Source organism: Phalacrocorax carbo, chromosome 4 (genome assembly GCF_963921805.1).
Source record: "Phalacrocorax carbo chromosome 4, bPhaCar2.1, whole genome shotgun sequence".
NCBI classification, from domain to species: Eukaryota; Metazoa; Chordata; class Aves; order Suliformes; family Phalacrocoracidae; genus Phalacrocorax; species Phalacrocorax carbo.
This window is the reverse complement of record NC_087516.1, coordinates 25,033,062-25,049,171: the sequence shown is the minus strand read 5'-3', so window position 1 is coordinate 25,049,171 and position 16,110 is coordinate 25,033,062. Positions and strand designations below refer to the sequence as shown.

The window sequence follows — 16,110 nt, the reverse complement described above, 5'->3', positions numbered from 1 at the left end:
TGTCTTGAATAAGCATCAGTTGTTGTAGCTTGTCTGGCCAAAATATGATTGAATGTAGAGGAAAAGGTCTGGTGTTAGAACTTAACTCCAGGCCTGTCTTAATAAAAGTAATATTGTTTGAACGTTAAAAATAACAGGTGCTGAATGTGCAGTTGATCACAATATTACAGACTGTGTAAATGAACAATATCTCCACACAGATTGATTTGTCATATTTCTGGTTCCGTTAACTGTAAGCTTTTGCTCATCATGCAGGTTAAGTGTCTTAAACAGAGAAGAAAAATTCATGCAAAGGCATATGCAAAGTTTTGTCAGTGTAGTGGTATCCAAATCATTAGGTTGCACTTTTTTTAGTCAAAAGGTTTGGTTTTTTTTTTTCAAACCACTAGCTGTGCCTGGAAGGGACATGTCTGAGAATGTTTCGTATTTATCTTGTCTTTTTCATCTGCATAGCTCAGCAGTTAGAAGCATCGTTAGCAAGTTTATACATGCCCTAATTACAGAGTTTTCCCAGCTTTTATAAGTTTCTTTTAGACTATTGAAAGAAGTCAGTATTAAATGTTGTAATGCAATTGTTTGATTTAACAGACGGAGAGGCAAAGATTCTTTGCGCCAGTTAAGAGATTTTTGTGTGCCTTAAAAAAATCTTTCATCAGTGCCTTGTAAATCACCAAAAAATTGTGCTTATTGAAACATAAGTATAAACATCTTTCAGTGAGAAGTAGCTTTACATTAACTTTTGTAGAGTGATTATCCCTACTGCATATAATAAAGCTATTCCTGCTGAGCTGAAATGGGATTCTCATCCTAAAGGATAACAGTTACTGGCTACTAAGAGTGCTCTTAATGTCTTTTGAGAAACAATCATCCAGTAGTGAGAACATGCTATATTTGTAATCTTCCCACCATTGAAGTAAATCCTCCAAATCCCAGTCTATTAGTGATTGATATGTGACTGGGTCACTAACTTCATTACCCACCATTTTGATTTGTGAGCTCCAGCTTAGTTTCTTCATCTTCATGCTCCAGTTATAACTATATGGAAATCCTGAAGGACAAGTAACAGTCTGTCTGAGGAAGACCAAGGCTAAAGCAGAACTTAGAACTTTGCAGAAACATTCTTGATAACCTTGCTGGTATTTTTTTTAGAGGCAAAGAATTAATGCAGAACTTTAAAATGGCAGCTTGCAGCATCTTTAACCTCACGAAAGATCTTGTCCATCATAGAATTGCGTAGACAAACGTTCTCAGCTGACTTTTATTGATAGATGCTGGTTTCATCCTTATTATACTGCGTGAAGGCTTTTCTGTAGAGGCAGAGAAATCCTGCTGAATTCTTCTGGGAAACTCAACATTTCCTTCTAGCTGTGCATGGATGTTAGTAATTAAATTTTTATGCAAGGAAATGCTTTTCCCATGAGCTCCTATGTGCCTCTGGCACAAAAGGTTCATACGGTAGGTCTCCTTGTGCCCCTTAGTAATGCTGTGACCATGTCACTTTTTATTACTAATAATGTGCTTGCCTCTCTTGCAATTATATCTGCTTCCCTCTGCCTCACTTGTGCTCCTGGCTCTTGTCTGTAAAAATCCATGCTGTCAGCTGGTAAGACAACATAGCATTTTATAAGTTCAAAATAAATATTTTGGTTTTCCTCCTTCTTTGAAGTGTATGTGGCATGACTGTAGTACTGAGGGGTGCAGAATTAAAGAAGAAAAAAAGATGGGAATTACACAGTGTTCTTAATAGTGGGGTGGTTGTCTTGATAGTGGGGTGGTCGTGCAAACTTTAGATTTTTGTCAGCTAGGCTTTTCCTTATAATATTATGAGAGTTAGTAAAGATCACTCTAAAGGTGTTTAAAAGCACTGGAATTAAGGGGATTGCAAATCATCTTCTAAAATAGAAATAATGTGTATCCAAAACATCTTTATTAGACAAAGTCATCACCCTTTCCGAGACCCTGAACTCTGCATTTAAGTAAGCACTCTTAAATTTTTAATATGGTTTTCCAGTCATGTTGTGGAACAGAACAAAGGGTTAAACATGGTGGATTGGAAGATTCATGGTCTCTCTTGATACTTTTGGAAGTACATGGACTTGACTTCTTCCATGCAGACATGAGTGAAAGATTGAGGCTTTTGTAAGACAAAATAGTGAAAGTAATGCAATGAGTGGAACTAACCACTGATGTGCCTTTAGCACAAGATTAAAGATAATAAGTATAGAGATAGTTTTAGAGGCTTTGGATGCTTTGGATCGTGTCATTTAGCAATTGCTTTTAGGTGAAATAGCTACTGTTGCATCATTCAGAGCAGCAATCTGTTCAGAGAAAAAGCTTAAGCAGATTTATAACGTGGTAGACCTGTTATACAGAGTGCTACACAGTTAAAATTTCAGGCAATAAACTCCATATACTTTTAGATTTTTTTTCATATCCCCCTATTTTATTACTTGTATTGTTCAGTAGTGGGATTGCTCTGATTCTTTATTAACAGAAATAAGAAGTAGACCAAAAGTCATTCTGGAAGATATGCTGCGTTTGGGGGAAAATATAAATAAATTAGATAATGATGCTTGGCCTGAGCAGGGACTATTCATTTTCTGCAACTGGCAGATCCTACGGTTGGAATGCCTTGCTTGATGCTGATATTCTTTAGACTCCATTTCTTAACATTTAAGTGGTCAAAATAGCTAATGAGGTGCCCAAGCTGGTGCTGCTGTGTCTCTCTACTCCGCGTTCTGTCACACAGAGCAAATTTTTAGGGGAGAAAAGCTGCTTAATCTCTTTTTATGTGCTTAAGCATCACCATTAATTTACCTCTGCAAGCAGTCTGTGAACCCCAAAGCTCTAACACAGCATGCTAGAGCACTTTGACGTGTTTGCATTATGGGAGGGTATGAGTTTGAAAACAAAAGCTTCATTCATTTAAAACACTCAGCAGATGAATGCCAGTAAAGACTTTGAAGCACTGACTACTTGCACTGACCTCTCTCCCTCGCTTTAGCTGCAAGGGGACAGGAGTGTATCGAATAAAACAGCTCAGCGCAGTGCTAAGACCTCACTTTTCCAGTCTCTCAGCTTTTAGTAAGACCAGTCGCTGCCTCATCACACCCTTTCATCCTGTTTATAAGTAAAGGGCGGTGGGGAGAGTGTGCAGCCTGAGCCTCATCCGGTACCTCTTAATATATGAAAATAGTGGGTCTTAATCACCACAGATGTAACAAAGTGATAATTTAATTGAAATTTTTATTGTATCTTTGTAAAATTGGTACACTTGATGATTGACAGACTACTTGCACTAATCTTCCTTTAAAGAGCAAAATAAAGATGATCATTAACCTGAAGAGGTATTAAATTTTTGAAACAGTTAAGGAAAGTCTTAGATTTTTCAGTAGTATTTGCTCCCAAAGAAGTCTTCAGTATTTTTCTGTCTTTCAATCCAGGTATTCAATTTGTACAATAACTATCTAACTATTCTGTTCTATCGAGCATTGACAAATCATTATCATTTTATAGCTTGTGTTGTATGTTGTTCGTTATTCATAATCTTTCAAGCAGATATTAAGAGTAAACTTGTTTAATTTATTTAATATCTTGAGATAGTTCTAACTTACGTCAAGTAAAACTTTTGTTTTCCAAAAATGACAAAATGGTTTTATTTTTGATTGATGGGAAAAAAGACTACAGTTTGCTTATTAGCAGGTTTTCTTCCCACATATACATACATGTAGGTACACAATCAAAAAGGAATACCCAAGTCCTGAAAATACGTAAATTTAAAAAATACATGTCTTAGTAAGCTGAATTATTATTTTTGTTTCCTGGTGAATTTATCTTCATTTGTTGCTATATATCATTACCCACTTATAAATCCATCCACCCTGAAAATAAGCCAGTGACTCACTGTTTTGCATAAGGAAGAGAACCATCATTTTAAAAGCTCTTTGAGTCAAAGCTGCTTATCTGTATCTCTAATTCATTTTAACCATATTAATACCCCTAAAAAAAACCCCAACCTAACAATGAAAAATCTGGTCTGTGTTGAAAAAGTTAGGGGTTTGGGGGTGGTTTTTTGTGAGCATACTAGTTTCTTTAAAATTGGATTAGCACAAATACATGAAGTTAGTTTGCCAGTGTAGCTTCAAAAGATGTAACTACATCGATTTTCATAAAATGTATGAAGAAACAGAGACTTAAAGTATTTGCTGTGTATTTTTTGTAACTCAGGAGAGTAAACAGTTATGTATGGGAGCTAGGTCATGATCCACCTTTACTGGCCAAACTCACCCTGTGTTTTTTAAAACCAGGATTTTACAAAATATCATAGAGAAACTTAATTGATATAACCTGGATAACATTTGAAATGTTGAGTAATTTGATAAGGTGGCTTCTGTCTTGAATTTAATAATTTGTTTGGGGCAGATTTAGGCGTGGATTAAAAATGGTATGAAATAGTAGTTCATAAATTTATGCCTTCTGTCATAGAGAAACATCAGCCTGTAATATGGAGTAATTGAACTTGGACTTCACGGGACAGTATTTCTAAAGTGTTGAATATAGCTAATCTTTAAAGAATAAAATTTCTCAATATGTCAAGTGGGGAAACAAATTAAGAATATTGAATTTTTTTAGTAAAACATCTTTGCCTTTGAAGGATGGAAGACTTGCTAATGGTTAGAAAAACTTCAAGGATCTTGTATGGCATTTATCAGTCAATGAATACTCTATAAGGGTGCACGAGGACCTGTGTCACTGCATCACTGTTATTTCAAGCACAGTGAAAATTACTAATAATTCATGTTAATAGGGGAAATCAGAGCTTGGCTGAAAACAGCTCTAATACAGACTGCTAGAGTAGTGAAGATGGGTTAGAAATGTACTGATTCAGGCATATTTGTTCCTGTATTATTATTCTGAGGCTGCTTTCTTGGCCTGAAATCTCAATAATAATAATAATAATGTGATCTTTAGCAGCATGCTGAGTGCACTATACATGAAGTTGCCAAAATACTTAGGGGCCAGCACAACACCAATAACAAAATTTTTCTGTTGTGTATGGGAATACATTCTTATCTTTCTACCAAATGTGCGCTGGTAGTCACATGCAGTTGCAATGCAATGTCGTTTATGTCTCAGGTTGAAAACTTACTGAGAAAAATTCACCGTAGGAAACTGAAACTCTACAGCATTTTTTTTCAGTGGTTAAGAGCATGTTTTGTCCTATTCCCATGCCCAGGCTTCCATTGAGCTTAATGTCAAATTAGACTTCTGTAGTACGTCCTTCTTTAAATAGCCTGGTAATTAGTGTGAAGGAGAAGGGACAGTAAAGAGGGGGGGAAGAGTGGGGGATCTCCATGCTTCCCAGAAAGCTGAATGTATTGTAAGGTCACTTCAAAACAAACAAAAATCCAAACTCAAGGTGTGTGCTAGTAGCAGAGAAGTATTCAGTGGCATAAAGGGACAAGAAGACGTTGTTGGGTGACTTTTAAATCAGAAATTTTCCCAAGACTTAAAAATTGACTATTTCTATATTTGTATATAGTTTTAATAGTTTAATTGCATAAGATGTTTTTTGCTCAATTTCTGGGAAATTTCACTTACTGGTTTAATTTTATGCTTTGTTTTGTTCAAGTTCCCTTCAGAAAAGAAGAAATGTGGATCTTGTAAATATTTCTTGCACTGGGAGGCACATTTCACAAAACAGTGAGTTAAGCATGCTGATATTTACATCTTGAATACTAAGGAAAAAGAAACCTCATATCAGGTGTCTAAAATGAGTATTGTCTTGCTTATTTTAATAAATACTTGGCATTTGGAAGATCTGGAAAAAGTGATGTATGTAATAACACAGCATTGAACCACTTCTGCATTTTTACTTTGTTTTTTGTTTATGAACTAATAAAATGCAATTTAGAAAATCCAGTCTTTAAATCTCATTTATTTTAATACACTTTTTAGACTACTGTGTTTTGAGTTTCCAAGATTAGCTCCAGATTTTTTAAGCAGAATTAGCTTTTTCTTGGAAGATACAAGGAATGTGTTCCTAACTAATGCTGCTTAATTTGTTAGTGCTCATAGCTCCAGGAAATAACAGGAAATTAACTGTATGAAATACTTTACTGGAAGAGTTTAGAAGTCTTACGCAGTCAGTTGTAAACAAAAGTTCTTTCATACTCTAGAGGTATGTCTTGTTTGAAGTTATGCATCTTAATTTCAAGCAAATACTTGGTCACAAAATGAAGATCGCACACAAATGGGTTTCTGTGCGGGATTCTTTTTTTAAAGTTGGAATAAAGGACACTTTGGAGCTGTTGCTCCTAAGAGTATGTAACAAAAGGGTGTGGGGGTTTATTTGTTTTGTTTTTTTCTTCTTTTCTCACTTGATGCAGGGTAGGAAAGAAGAAAATGCCTGTGTGCAAGTTATATCCAAATTATATAGTAATGGTAGTAGTGTCTGACTAGGTACTGGCTGGAGGAAAAAAAAGGGTCTGGAGTTCAGTTAGAAATGGGAAAATGTTTATTGTTCTGACAATTTTTTTCTGAGAAGGACAGAAAAAAATCTGATCTGTGTCTTTTCCTGATTTTACTAATACTTTAGTAGAGTACTGCGCTGTCTAACTTTGTATTTATTTGGTTTTTTTGCTTTAAGAAACTTCCACAGAAGAAAAGCCACCCATCATCTCGCCATATGGGGAAACCTTTATTCGTGATGACCCTAAAGATGTTAAAGTAAGTTGAGAAGTCTGGATATAAATGGTCTATCTTCACTTTAATCTTCATGTTATATATTTTATATTGCCCTCGATTCTTTTTTCCTCTGCTTTTTCAGTTCCCAATACCTTTCCAGTCTTTTGAGATACATGCAAAAAGTTCATTGTGTAAATATTTGTGGACTGGTGACTTCTCTTAATCTGGAGACACAGTTTGTACTATTCAATAGTAATAGCAAGCTGTTGAATTTGTTGGTTTTTCATTTTGTTTTTTAAACAACATAGGACAGATAACTGACTTTTTTTTCTTTAATGCCCAATGCTGCCATATCAAATGCAAAACAGTCAGTTATGGGCAGTTGCAGACTAGCTATGAGTTCCTTTTACAGTGGTATATTGTAATACTTTGTATGTAAGTGATGTTAAGTGGTGGAAAACCGTTAGAATGGACTAGTAAAGGTAAAAGTGGCTTTTCTCTCTTCTGATAATTGCAGGTCAAGACTGGGATCTCTACACAGGCTTATGTACAACCTACAGCAGCGTACACATTAGCTTAGATGGTCTAATGGTCACTTTTGGCCATACTATTTTTTTATTTCCTGTATATGAAAGTTCTCAGGATTTCTGATATTTTTCATGCATCCCCTAAACTTGCCGTATACACAGAAAGACACTTTTGTTGTAGGATTCTCTGAAGTGAACATTTTTGTTAGGGTCAGTAATTGATGGAATGAATGGCATAGATGGCATGTGGTCAGACATCTGAATCATGTGGAGATCTGGGAGGTAAATTAGCTTATTGAGGCATCTGGCAAATGGGGTGAATCCCAGCTCCTGCTTCTGTCTTAGCAGGATGCAGACCAGAAATTGTTGATTCTGTGATTGCTTATAATTGTCTCAGCTGATCTCAAGCCACTGGGTTAGAGAAAACAGTAAATTACTCTTAGTTTCTGTTCTGGTCTTCACTCTAAGGTTTTACTTTCTAAACTATTGATTAAAATCAAAGCTACTAAAATGGATGCCTAGGATTCCGCGCCCCCCCCCCCCCCCCCCCCCCCCCCCATTTTAATTTGTTAAGAATTAGTCAGTGAAGTTAAGTGGTTCCGATTTCATCTTCTAATGGGAGTGGTTTTAGAAGCATAAAAATGATCTCTGTTTTTGGTGTGTACTTTCTTTTCTTTGGAAATATGTTGTGCTTTTTTGTTGTTGTTGACTTTTTAAGGAGGTACACATAAATTCATGTCTTGTTTTTTGTTCTTGTTACCTGCACACAAGTCACTTTTGAGCTTTCATTTTCTTTCCTTGTGTACAATGTCTTGTCTGTGCCAGTTATTGGCACAGACAGCAATGTCTTTAAAAATTCAAAATTTAACTACTTTTTAATTAGTTCAATGGCATAATAAGCAGGTTTTCTAGAAAAGTTTCCTAACTCTCTTGTTACTTTTTAGCATTATTCTGTATATTTCACTGAAATGGTTGGTTGTAAAAAAGCATATGCAGGAAGGTTGTCAGCAACCTTTCTTATTTTACAAAGGCATGAAATGCAAAAATACCATGCTGTTAAACTGGGTTAACTGCTTGAAATACAATTGCAATTTCTGCTGGCTGTAGAATCATGATTTATGCAGTATATTATGACTTGCTTCCTCTGATCTGAAGATTTGGATTTTAATTATCACTTTCATGTAAATGAATAGTTTTTTGAGTTATATTTATCACATGCCTGCTGGAAACTTCAGAGTTAATTTTGGTTCTGTAAGAACTTATTTGCAGACAAAGGTCATAAAGAAGAACCATAAAACAAAGGTCCTAAGATACATTGCACTTTCAGATTTTTTCAGTAGGGTATGAAGTATCCCAGGAATGAATAAGAAAGTTTAGATAACACTGTAAAGTATCTGAGGTTTTAGGGCTTGTAACTGCTGCTTCATTTTTAAAGATAACCTCACATGACAATACAGTTTGTCTGTATACAAGAAAACATAGCAAATTGTGATATGGACTGACTGCAGTTTGTTCTGAGGGCTTATAAGTTGGCTATTACCCTTCCTGCTTCATTGGTATAAAGGAGAGGATTCTGTAGGGTTTACAAAGGGAGTGTCTGTAGAAATAGGTAATGAGTCACTACAGACTGGAGGTAAATGAGCATGAGAGAACAGGGAATTAAGGTTATAAAGAAAATATGCCTTTGACTTAGGTCAAGACGACAGACAGGCAACGTGAAAAAGGACAATTTTTAAAATATTACTTCAAAATAACACAAATAAAAATCCAAATATTTCAGAACTGATTTATTGTTGTTTCCAAATGAAGAGTCAAGTGTATTAGAATTCCTTCACAGAAAAACAGAATTATAATGAGTTCAGACCTCTGGAGTGAAGTATTGGCTTTATTTCTTGCTGTAGACTGTCAGACTAAATGAAACATGCATACTGAGTTCAGTAAAACTATGTGAGCTCCTAAGCATTGTGATTATGTGGAATGCCGGCCAGATTGCAAATCTTACCACTTTAAAGTGAGAACCCTTAATATTTTAAAAGGAGGAATTCATCTTTATGGACCAGTTATAAAATTATATTGCCAAACCATGATTCAAGAATCAACCTGAGGAGAACTGTGTGGCATTAGCTTTAACAGAAGACTAAGGCAGTATCTTTTAAGGAAGATGCCTGTCCTGAATGGCATTGGGTTTTTGTTTAATGTAGCCTCATTTGTGATACTTTTCATGCCTTCCATGCTTTAGCACTCAGGTTTCCTGTCTTGCTGTTGTGATCAGCAAGACTGCCTGTTTGAAAAAGCTAAAACCAAAAATACACCTGAATTACTTCCTGATTAAAAGTGGAGGATTTTTATACAGCGCTGCAAGTGGGCAGTTCTGTCTGGGATGGAAGAAGCCAGATTTCTTCCTTACGGGTAGGTGCTTCATATGTGTGAGAACAGTATGCGTTTAGAGGCAATTTCTGTCTAATATATATACATATCTTTTAAGAAATACTTCTCTCTGTAAAGGTGTCTGCAGGAGAAAATGCTGCTGCCAACTACCTTTGTATAATACCTCAGAGATTTGCAGGAGATGGGAGTTTTGCCTTGTCTTAAATCTGAGCGTCTTGTAGATTAATTCTGTAAACAACACGCTAGAAATGCTTGAGATTTGGGTGAAATAAGTGTCTTTGTGAGCAAATAGAACTCCCTGTCTCCACAACCTGTCTCAGTTTGGGGACTTCTACATTTTAAAATCTTCTAGCATTAGAAATGTAATTCTTGATTATTACTTGGAAATTCTCAGGCTCCCTAAGTTCACTTGCCCAAGTGAATGAGTGGGAGGAAGAGGTACCGCCACATATCTTCAGTGGATATGGTTTGCGATTGCGTCCTGATACGCAAATGAAGATAAAAGATACTAATTTTTGCTCTGAAGACACTTCTTAGCCAATGATGATGTTAGCCTCTTTACTATTGTGTAGAAGTGGGACACAGCCATTTCCCCTCCTTTTGTGAGATTCCAGTCAATCCAAGCATTTGATAAGCAGCTGACAGGTTGCTTTTAGTTTGTCTGCAAGGTGTATAGGTGGGTTTTTCTGTTGTTGTTGTTTTTTGTTGTTGTTGTGGTGGTTTTTTGTGTGTTTTTTTTTTTTTGTTTAATCCTTTGGTGCTACAACATAGTTAATGGTGTGCTGTGTGGGTGGTGGTTATTGTTGGGTTTTGGTGTTGTGGTTTTTTGTGTGTTGGGTTTGTTTTTTTTAATGATGGATCTGGTTGGCAGAGGAAGGCAGACCTAGGTTTATCGTAGTGGCAGCCTGTGACTTCCACAGTTTTTGCTGCGGTGTATGCATATTCAGCTTTTGGCTGGGTAGTTTTTTAAGCTTGCCTTTTCATGTTGCCAAGGTACAGCCCTCAAATATAAGATGAGGTACTGCTGCTCAGGAAACAAATGGCAACCATTGTGAGAGCTTATCCAGTTTTTTTCTGCCACCCTTCCATCAGAAAGCACGAGGATGTTCATTTTAGGTTGGGGTGGGTTTTTTGTTGTGTTTTGGGTTTTTTTTTTAAGGAAGAAGAGTATTCAGAAGCTTAGTAATGCAATATGACTGTCAGATCAAATTTAAGTAGTGTGAAATATAGTGTTCTTGAACAGCATTAACTTTGACATTTTGTACGCTGCAAGCAGTATGTGGTAAAGATTTCTAAACAAACATTAATAAATGTGCCTTTTAGGAAGAAGAGCTTGGCAAGAAAATGCAAGATATATTCGATATGGCTGAGTTCAGTCTTACTGTAGGAATTTTAATTTACAATTATTTTATCTTTAGCATACTGTGAAGGCTGTACATTTAATTCAGAGGAGTATTGATATGAAAGATAAGCTATCAGTGGCAAATCAGAAGTGGTATACTTAACATGCATGTAATGCATGGCTCTTGAGCTTAGAAAATTTCAGGGTAAAAATAATACTTGTTGTGCGTCAAGAAAAATCTGCACTGATATTTCTATGCTCTGAATTTCTTTATCTAGTTTGTGTCAGGTATTTTGGACTATGCTCATGTTTTATCTGAGTATTACTATTTAAAAGGGAAATATGAAAATAACATTCCATAAAATACTTTAAGAAAACGTGATCTTTCAAATGCATATCACTTGAAAATGTGGCAAAGAATAGCTTTGCTAGTTATGCTGTTGTTTGTATTTGATTTATGTGTACAGTAATTTAAACATCACCTACTACTTCAGTACAAATCTTGGTTATGATGTATTTCTTTTCTAGGAACTTCATGGAAACGAATTCCTGGCTTGTGAAAATAAAACCGATCTAGGAATGAATGAAGAGTATTCTTCTTACAAGAATCTATGGTATTAAATAAGAGTTATAGAGAAATTGAAAATGTAAAGAGGAAAGTGTTATTTACTCATATCATAAGTAGATCTTTACCTCTGAAGGCATAACCATGACTGTATTCTCCCCCCCCCCCCCATTTGAACCTTTACCCCATGCTATTGGAGGCAAAATTTGGACTGTGGCTGTCCTAAGACTGTCTAATGCAGCTTTCAGAATTTTTGTGGGTTTGGAAGGTGTCTCTCTTTTCCTTGGTCAGAGCAAGGAAGACACAGGTTTTATTTTTGTATGTCTCCTAGCTAACCATGCCTACGTACTTTCAAACTCTACCTCCTCATTAGAAAAACAAACCCAAACAAACAAAAAACGCCCACAAAACTAAAAAACTTTTTTCTACTCTTGTCATGAGGCAGTGGCCAGTGGTTTGACAAAATGGGAACTAATGTGCTCCTTAAGTGTCCAGTCTGTACCTGGCTTCTTTTGAGGTGGAGAAGGGAAGAGAGAGGTGATACTGCAAGTCCTCCAAAGTATTAAAATGAATTAATCTACTTTTCTGTAGAAGGAAAATTAATTTTAAATTTCTGTTCAGGCTTCTAAAGGAACCAGCAAGTGCTTCCTTCCTACCAGTCCTGTTGAATGGAGAAAGTAGGATTCAGTATGGTCATAGTTATAAGATACATTGTGTTTAGGATGTCTGTAGTTATAGTAATGGTTAAACAAATTGTATCTATAATATGTCTTACCAATATTTGTTCTAATTAATAATTTTATGTATTTGTGCATTGTAGCAAAACATTAAAAGTAGAATGGACTTTTTCTTTCTAGTTCCTGTAATAATCAGGAAGAGAAGTCAAAGGAATTTGCAAAAAATGAATCCCTGCCTCAGGAAAAAAAATCATTAGCACCAGCAGAATCTGAAGGTGAATCTGTATACTCCATTGTGGAACAACATTCTTTGCCTTTAAAGAAAAGGCAAAATAAAGAGAAGGCACACTCAGCATCTTGTAGTAAGATACAAAGTGGAGATTCAGAGTGCTTCATCAGTGAACAAATGCATTTTTTGAAATTTGATGGCGAACAAACTTCAATTGAAAATGATTCAATAACACCATATGCTTGTTTTTATGGACCATCAGTAAAGAAGGTTAAAGCAGGATGGCTGGATAAATTATCCCCTCAAGGGTATGGTATTTGCAGTGATTACTGTATAATTGTGAAGATGTATGTTTGCATGAGAGATGTTAAGTTTGTATTTGGGCACTGCTTACTATTTGTGATGGGAAAGGAAAGAGAACTGGTTTCGTTCCATGGGGCTCTTCTGAATTCGTAGTTTTTAATGATGTTACCTATTCTAAGGTGTATTTAGGAGGTGTACTCAGGCAAAATACTCTGATTAAAAATGTTGATCACCACTCATGAACTGTAGGAGAGTTGATCACCACTCATGAACTGTAGGAGAAAAAGACAAATTAATTTGTAGCAATATTTCCAGTCTGTACATTTTTTTGCTGATTTTCTGTAGGCGACAAAGTAATTAAGAACAAACTTTGATTCTGAAATACTACTTCACCAATTTGGCCATGGAGGTATAAATTAATAATTACTGTGTCTGGAGATCCTGTTGGTTTCAGAATTGTGTGTATAAGTTGAGCTTTGAGTTTAGAAATGCATCTAGGGTGAATTGTCTCCTAATTTAGTTTACTGATATGCCCAAAGTTTGATGGGAGAAATCTGAGCCCAGGTCTTGCTTTAAGATTTCAAATCAATATTTGAAAGAGGAGAGAGGAACTCAATAGAAAGAGAACAGACTCTTTGTCACATTTGTAGGTAAAATAAAATTGTGGTTAATTTTTGTTATTTTTTAAAGTTTGTTTTATTTTGACTTACTTTAAATTCCAGCTGCTCTTAGTTTGTTTTATGCTAAAGAGTACTCTATTATGAGATAATCCTTTCATAAATACTTGCAAACTTCGATGAAATTCTTCTAACCTTCTTCTTAGTAAACTGAATAGACTATTCTTTGGTTTAAATTCACAGAATCACAGTTCTCTAGTTGTTTTCTTCTGGATTCCTTTTTGTATTGAAAGTGGCACAATTTTACTTTTTAAGTCTATTTCTGATCTTCACTAGTACTTAGCATCTAGAAATTAGATGGCAGAAATCTGTCATCCTTCCTAGTGCTGTAACACATCTATTTTTCTGTACTTCTGCTTAAGCCTTAGTTCTGCAGTCTTTGCTCTTAGGAGTGTATGTTTAACTACACTGAAAGGTGATATTAAACTGTTTTGCCTTTCCTTTCATTATTTGTGGCTATAGTAGTCATCACTACTCATTGACTACTACAGCAATATTTTTTTTTTCAGTTTGGTGATAAAATTATTGAATTAAATTGGTTGAGAATACCATCTGGTTTGAGCCCACTCAGAAGGAGCTCTATTGTATAGTCATTTCCATTTTTTCATTGTTCCTTTTTAAGAGTTCAGATTTAGCAAGTTTATAATTTCTCTGATTTTGGCTTTATTGGTATTGATACAGTGATATATTGTTCAAGCTGAATAACAAGAACGAATAAACCTGGTTTAATAAGTCTACTTTACCATTATGGAACGTCAATTTGCTCAAGCTTTTTTTTTTCTAAACAGTTTCAAAAGCTTCATCCGCACACGTGGATTGTCAGTGTTTACTTTTTCTTAAAAAGTAAAAGAATACTATACATAGAGTCAAAAGACTTTTTCCCAGTATAATAGGCATTTGTGCATCTCTTTTTCAGAATTGTTAGTGTATTGACTTCTCAGCTGAAGTTAGCTTAACTTCTATTTTATTTCACTTTCAGGACTTTTTTTTCTTTAAAGAACACTTCTGGCTGTTAGCTAATAGAGTGATAAAAACTATAGTTCTTGATTCCAGTTGACTCATCTTGTGCTATTTGAAGGAACAGACTTGCAAACAAAGTGTGAAGGCTTTATCTAAAGCACTGTGTGAGAATATATTATTTGAAACGAGTTAAGCGCAAAACTAGTACTGGTTAGACAGAGTAGAACAGTTGTAGGGTCATTAGCTTTGAGTCAGTGATATTCCTTGCTTGAATTTCAAGAACTTTTTCTTAAGGATGGTTTAATGAATACTACATTTTTTGTTTCTCTTTCTTAAAATGCCATTTCTCAAATATCAGAAGACTTAAAGAAACCAAGTAAAGAAAAAGAACACGATTTTTTTTCATCCCTTAAAGCACTGTCATATTTTATTTCAGTCCCTGCCAACTGAATGTTTCTTTCTCTGTCTTCCCCCCTCCCCTTTTCTTCTTTTTATAGAGCTTCCATTCACACCTGGCACTTCGTGTCTTCTCAGGGGAATGAATATATACTGTTTTCTTAAATTTCTACAAATCGTGCATTTGAAGTACAGCTTCTTTTTTTCAGTTTAACTCACTATAAGTTATAAAGCCATTCAGTTTACTTACATTGTATGTGGTACTTAGTTTCACTTTTTCTTCCCTGCATCATCTTAAACTTTATTGACATTTTAATGGAAAACAGATTTTTACATTGGCCTTTCCAGGTTATGAAAAATTATGATTTATCGTAGTCATATAATACAAGTTAATTAAGCCAGAGCTTATTTGATTAAAGTTTAGCAAAACTATCACAGTCTACTAATCCTAAAGTAGGGCACTCATTTAGCAAGGAAGGAAACAATGTTGGGAAAAGAGATGCCACAGTAGGGTCTTGTTCTTGCTCAATTAACTTGTTTAATAGATTTTTAGAACTGAAAATTTTTTAGACGATAACTAATAGGCTGTCAGCATTTTAAATGAGCATAATGGGCTACTTCAGGTTCATGTAAAAATAACTTTTTAGGAGGTCCTTGTAGAGCATGAGTTAATGGCAAACTGAAATAATCAAATGAGCTTCTTATTAATGATGCCAGCTGATAACACAGATTGAAAATTAAATTTGTGCTTGAGGCATTCTTAAAATCCAGTGTTACTTGTGTTTATAATTTTAAGTATATTAATTTTTGATTCACAGCAAACGCATGTTTCAAAAGCGCTGGGTTAAGTTCGATGGAGACAGCATTTCCTATTACAACAATGAAAAGGTAAGTGACGTGTTTTGGTTGTGTACGCGACAAAATGCATCTGTGTAATACACACATTACCATGAAGAAGTTTAGAAAAAAAATTACAAATGAATAGTCATCTTAAATTCATTTTCAATTGCAAAGAACTAGGATGAGACATCATTAAATATTTTAAGGTGTCCTTGAGATTTTCGTGTATTGTTTATGCTTTTGTTTTCTATAAGGGTTTGTATTCCTGACCTTATGAGGTAGATATCATTAGAAATTCTTACTTAATTGAAATAGTGACACTGCCACATTCTGCAAAACAGAACAGGATCTTGGAAAACACATTTAAGAGAGCCAATGTTATTTTGACAGTGGTATGTCTTTTTATGGGAACCCAGCATGCTGGAGATTTTGAGAAATTAAATGCAGCATGGAAGACCCTTTAAAAACCAAAACCCCCCTACACTTGCTTACTCTTGAATTAAAAATGTCTCTCTCCTG

At 35.2% G+C, this 16,110-nt stretch overlaps 1 protein-coding gene across 2 annotated transcripts in view; it reads left to right on the top strand.

The window, feature by feature from the left end:
- ARAP2 (ArfGAP with RhoGAP domain, ankyrin repeat and PH domain 2) overlaps positions 1–16,110 on the top strand; it is a 136,210-nt gene that overhangs the window by 8,256 nt on the left and 111,844 nt on the right. For both annotated transcript variants that reach the window (XM_064449273.1, XM_064449272.1), the window contains 5 exons: positions 5,633–5,703; positions 6,650–6,729; positions 11,473–11,558; positions 12,367–12,723; positions 15,570–15,639. In XM_064449273.1, coding sequence (XP_064305343.1) covers positions 5,633–5,703; positions 6,650–6,729; positions 11,473–11,558; positions 12,367–12,723; positions 15,570–15,639 — 664 coding nt within the window. The remainder of the gene's footprint in view (positions 1–5,632; positions 5,704–6,649; positions 6,730–11,472; positions 11,559–12,366; positions 12,724–15,569; positions 15,640–16,110) is intronic.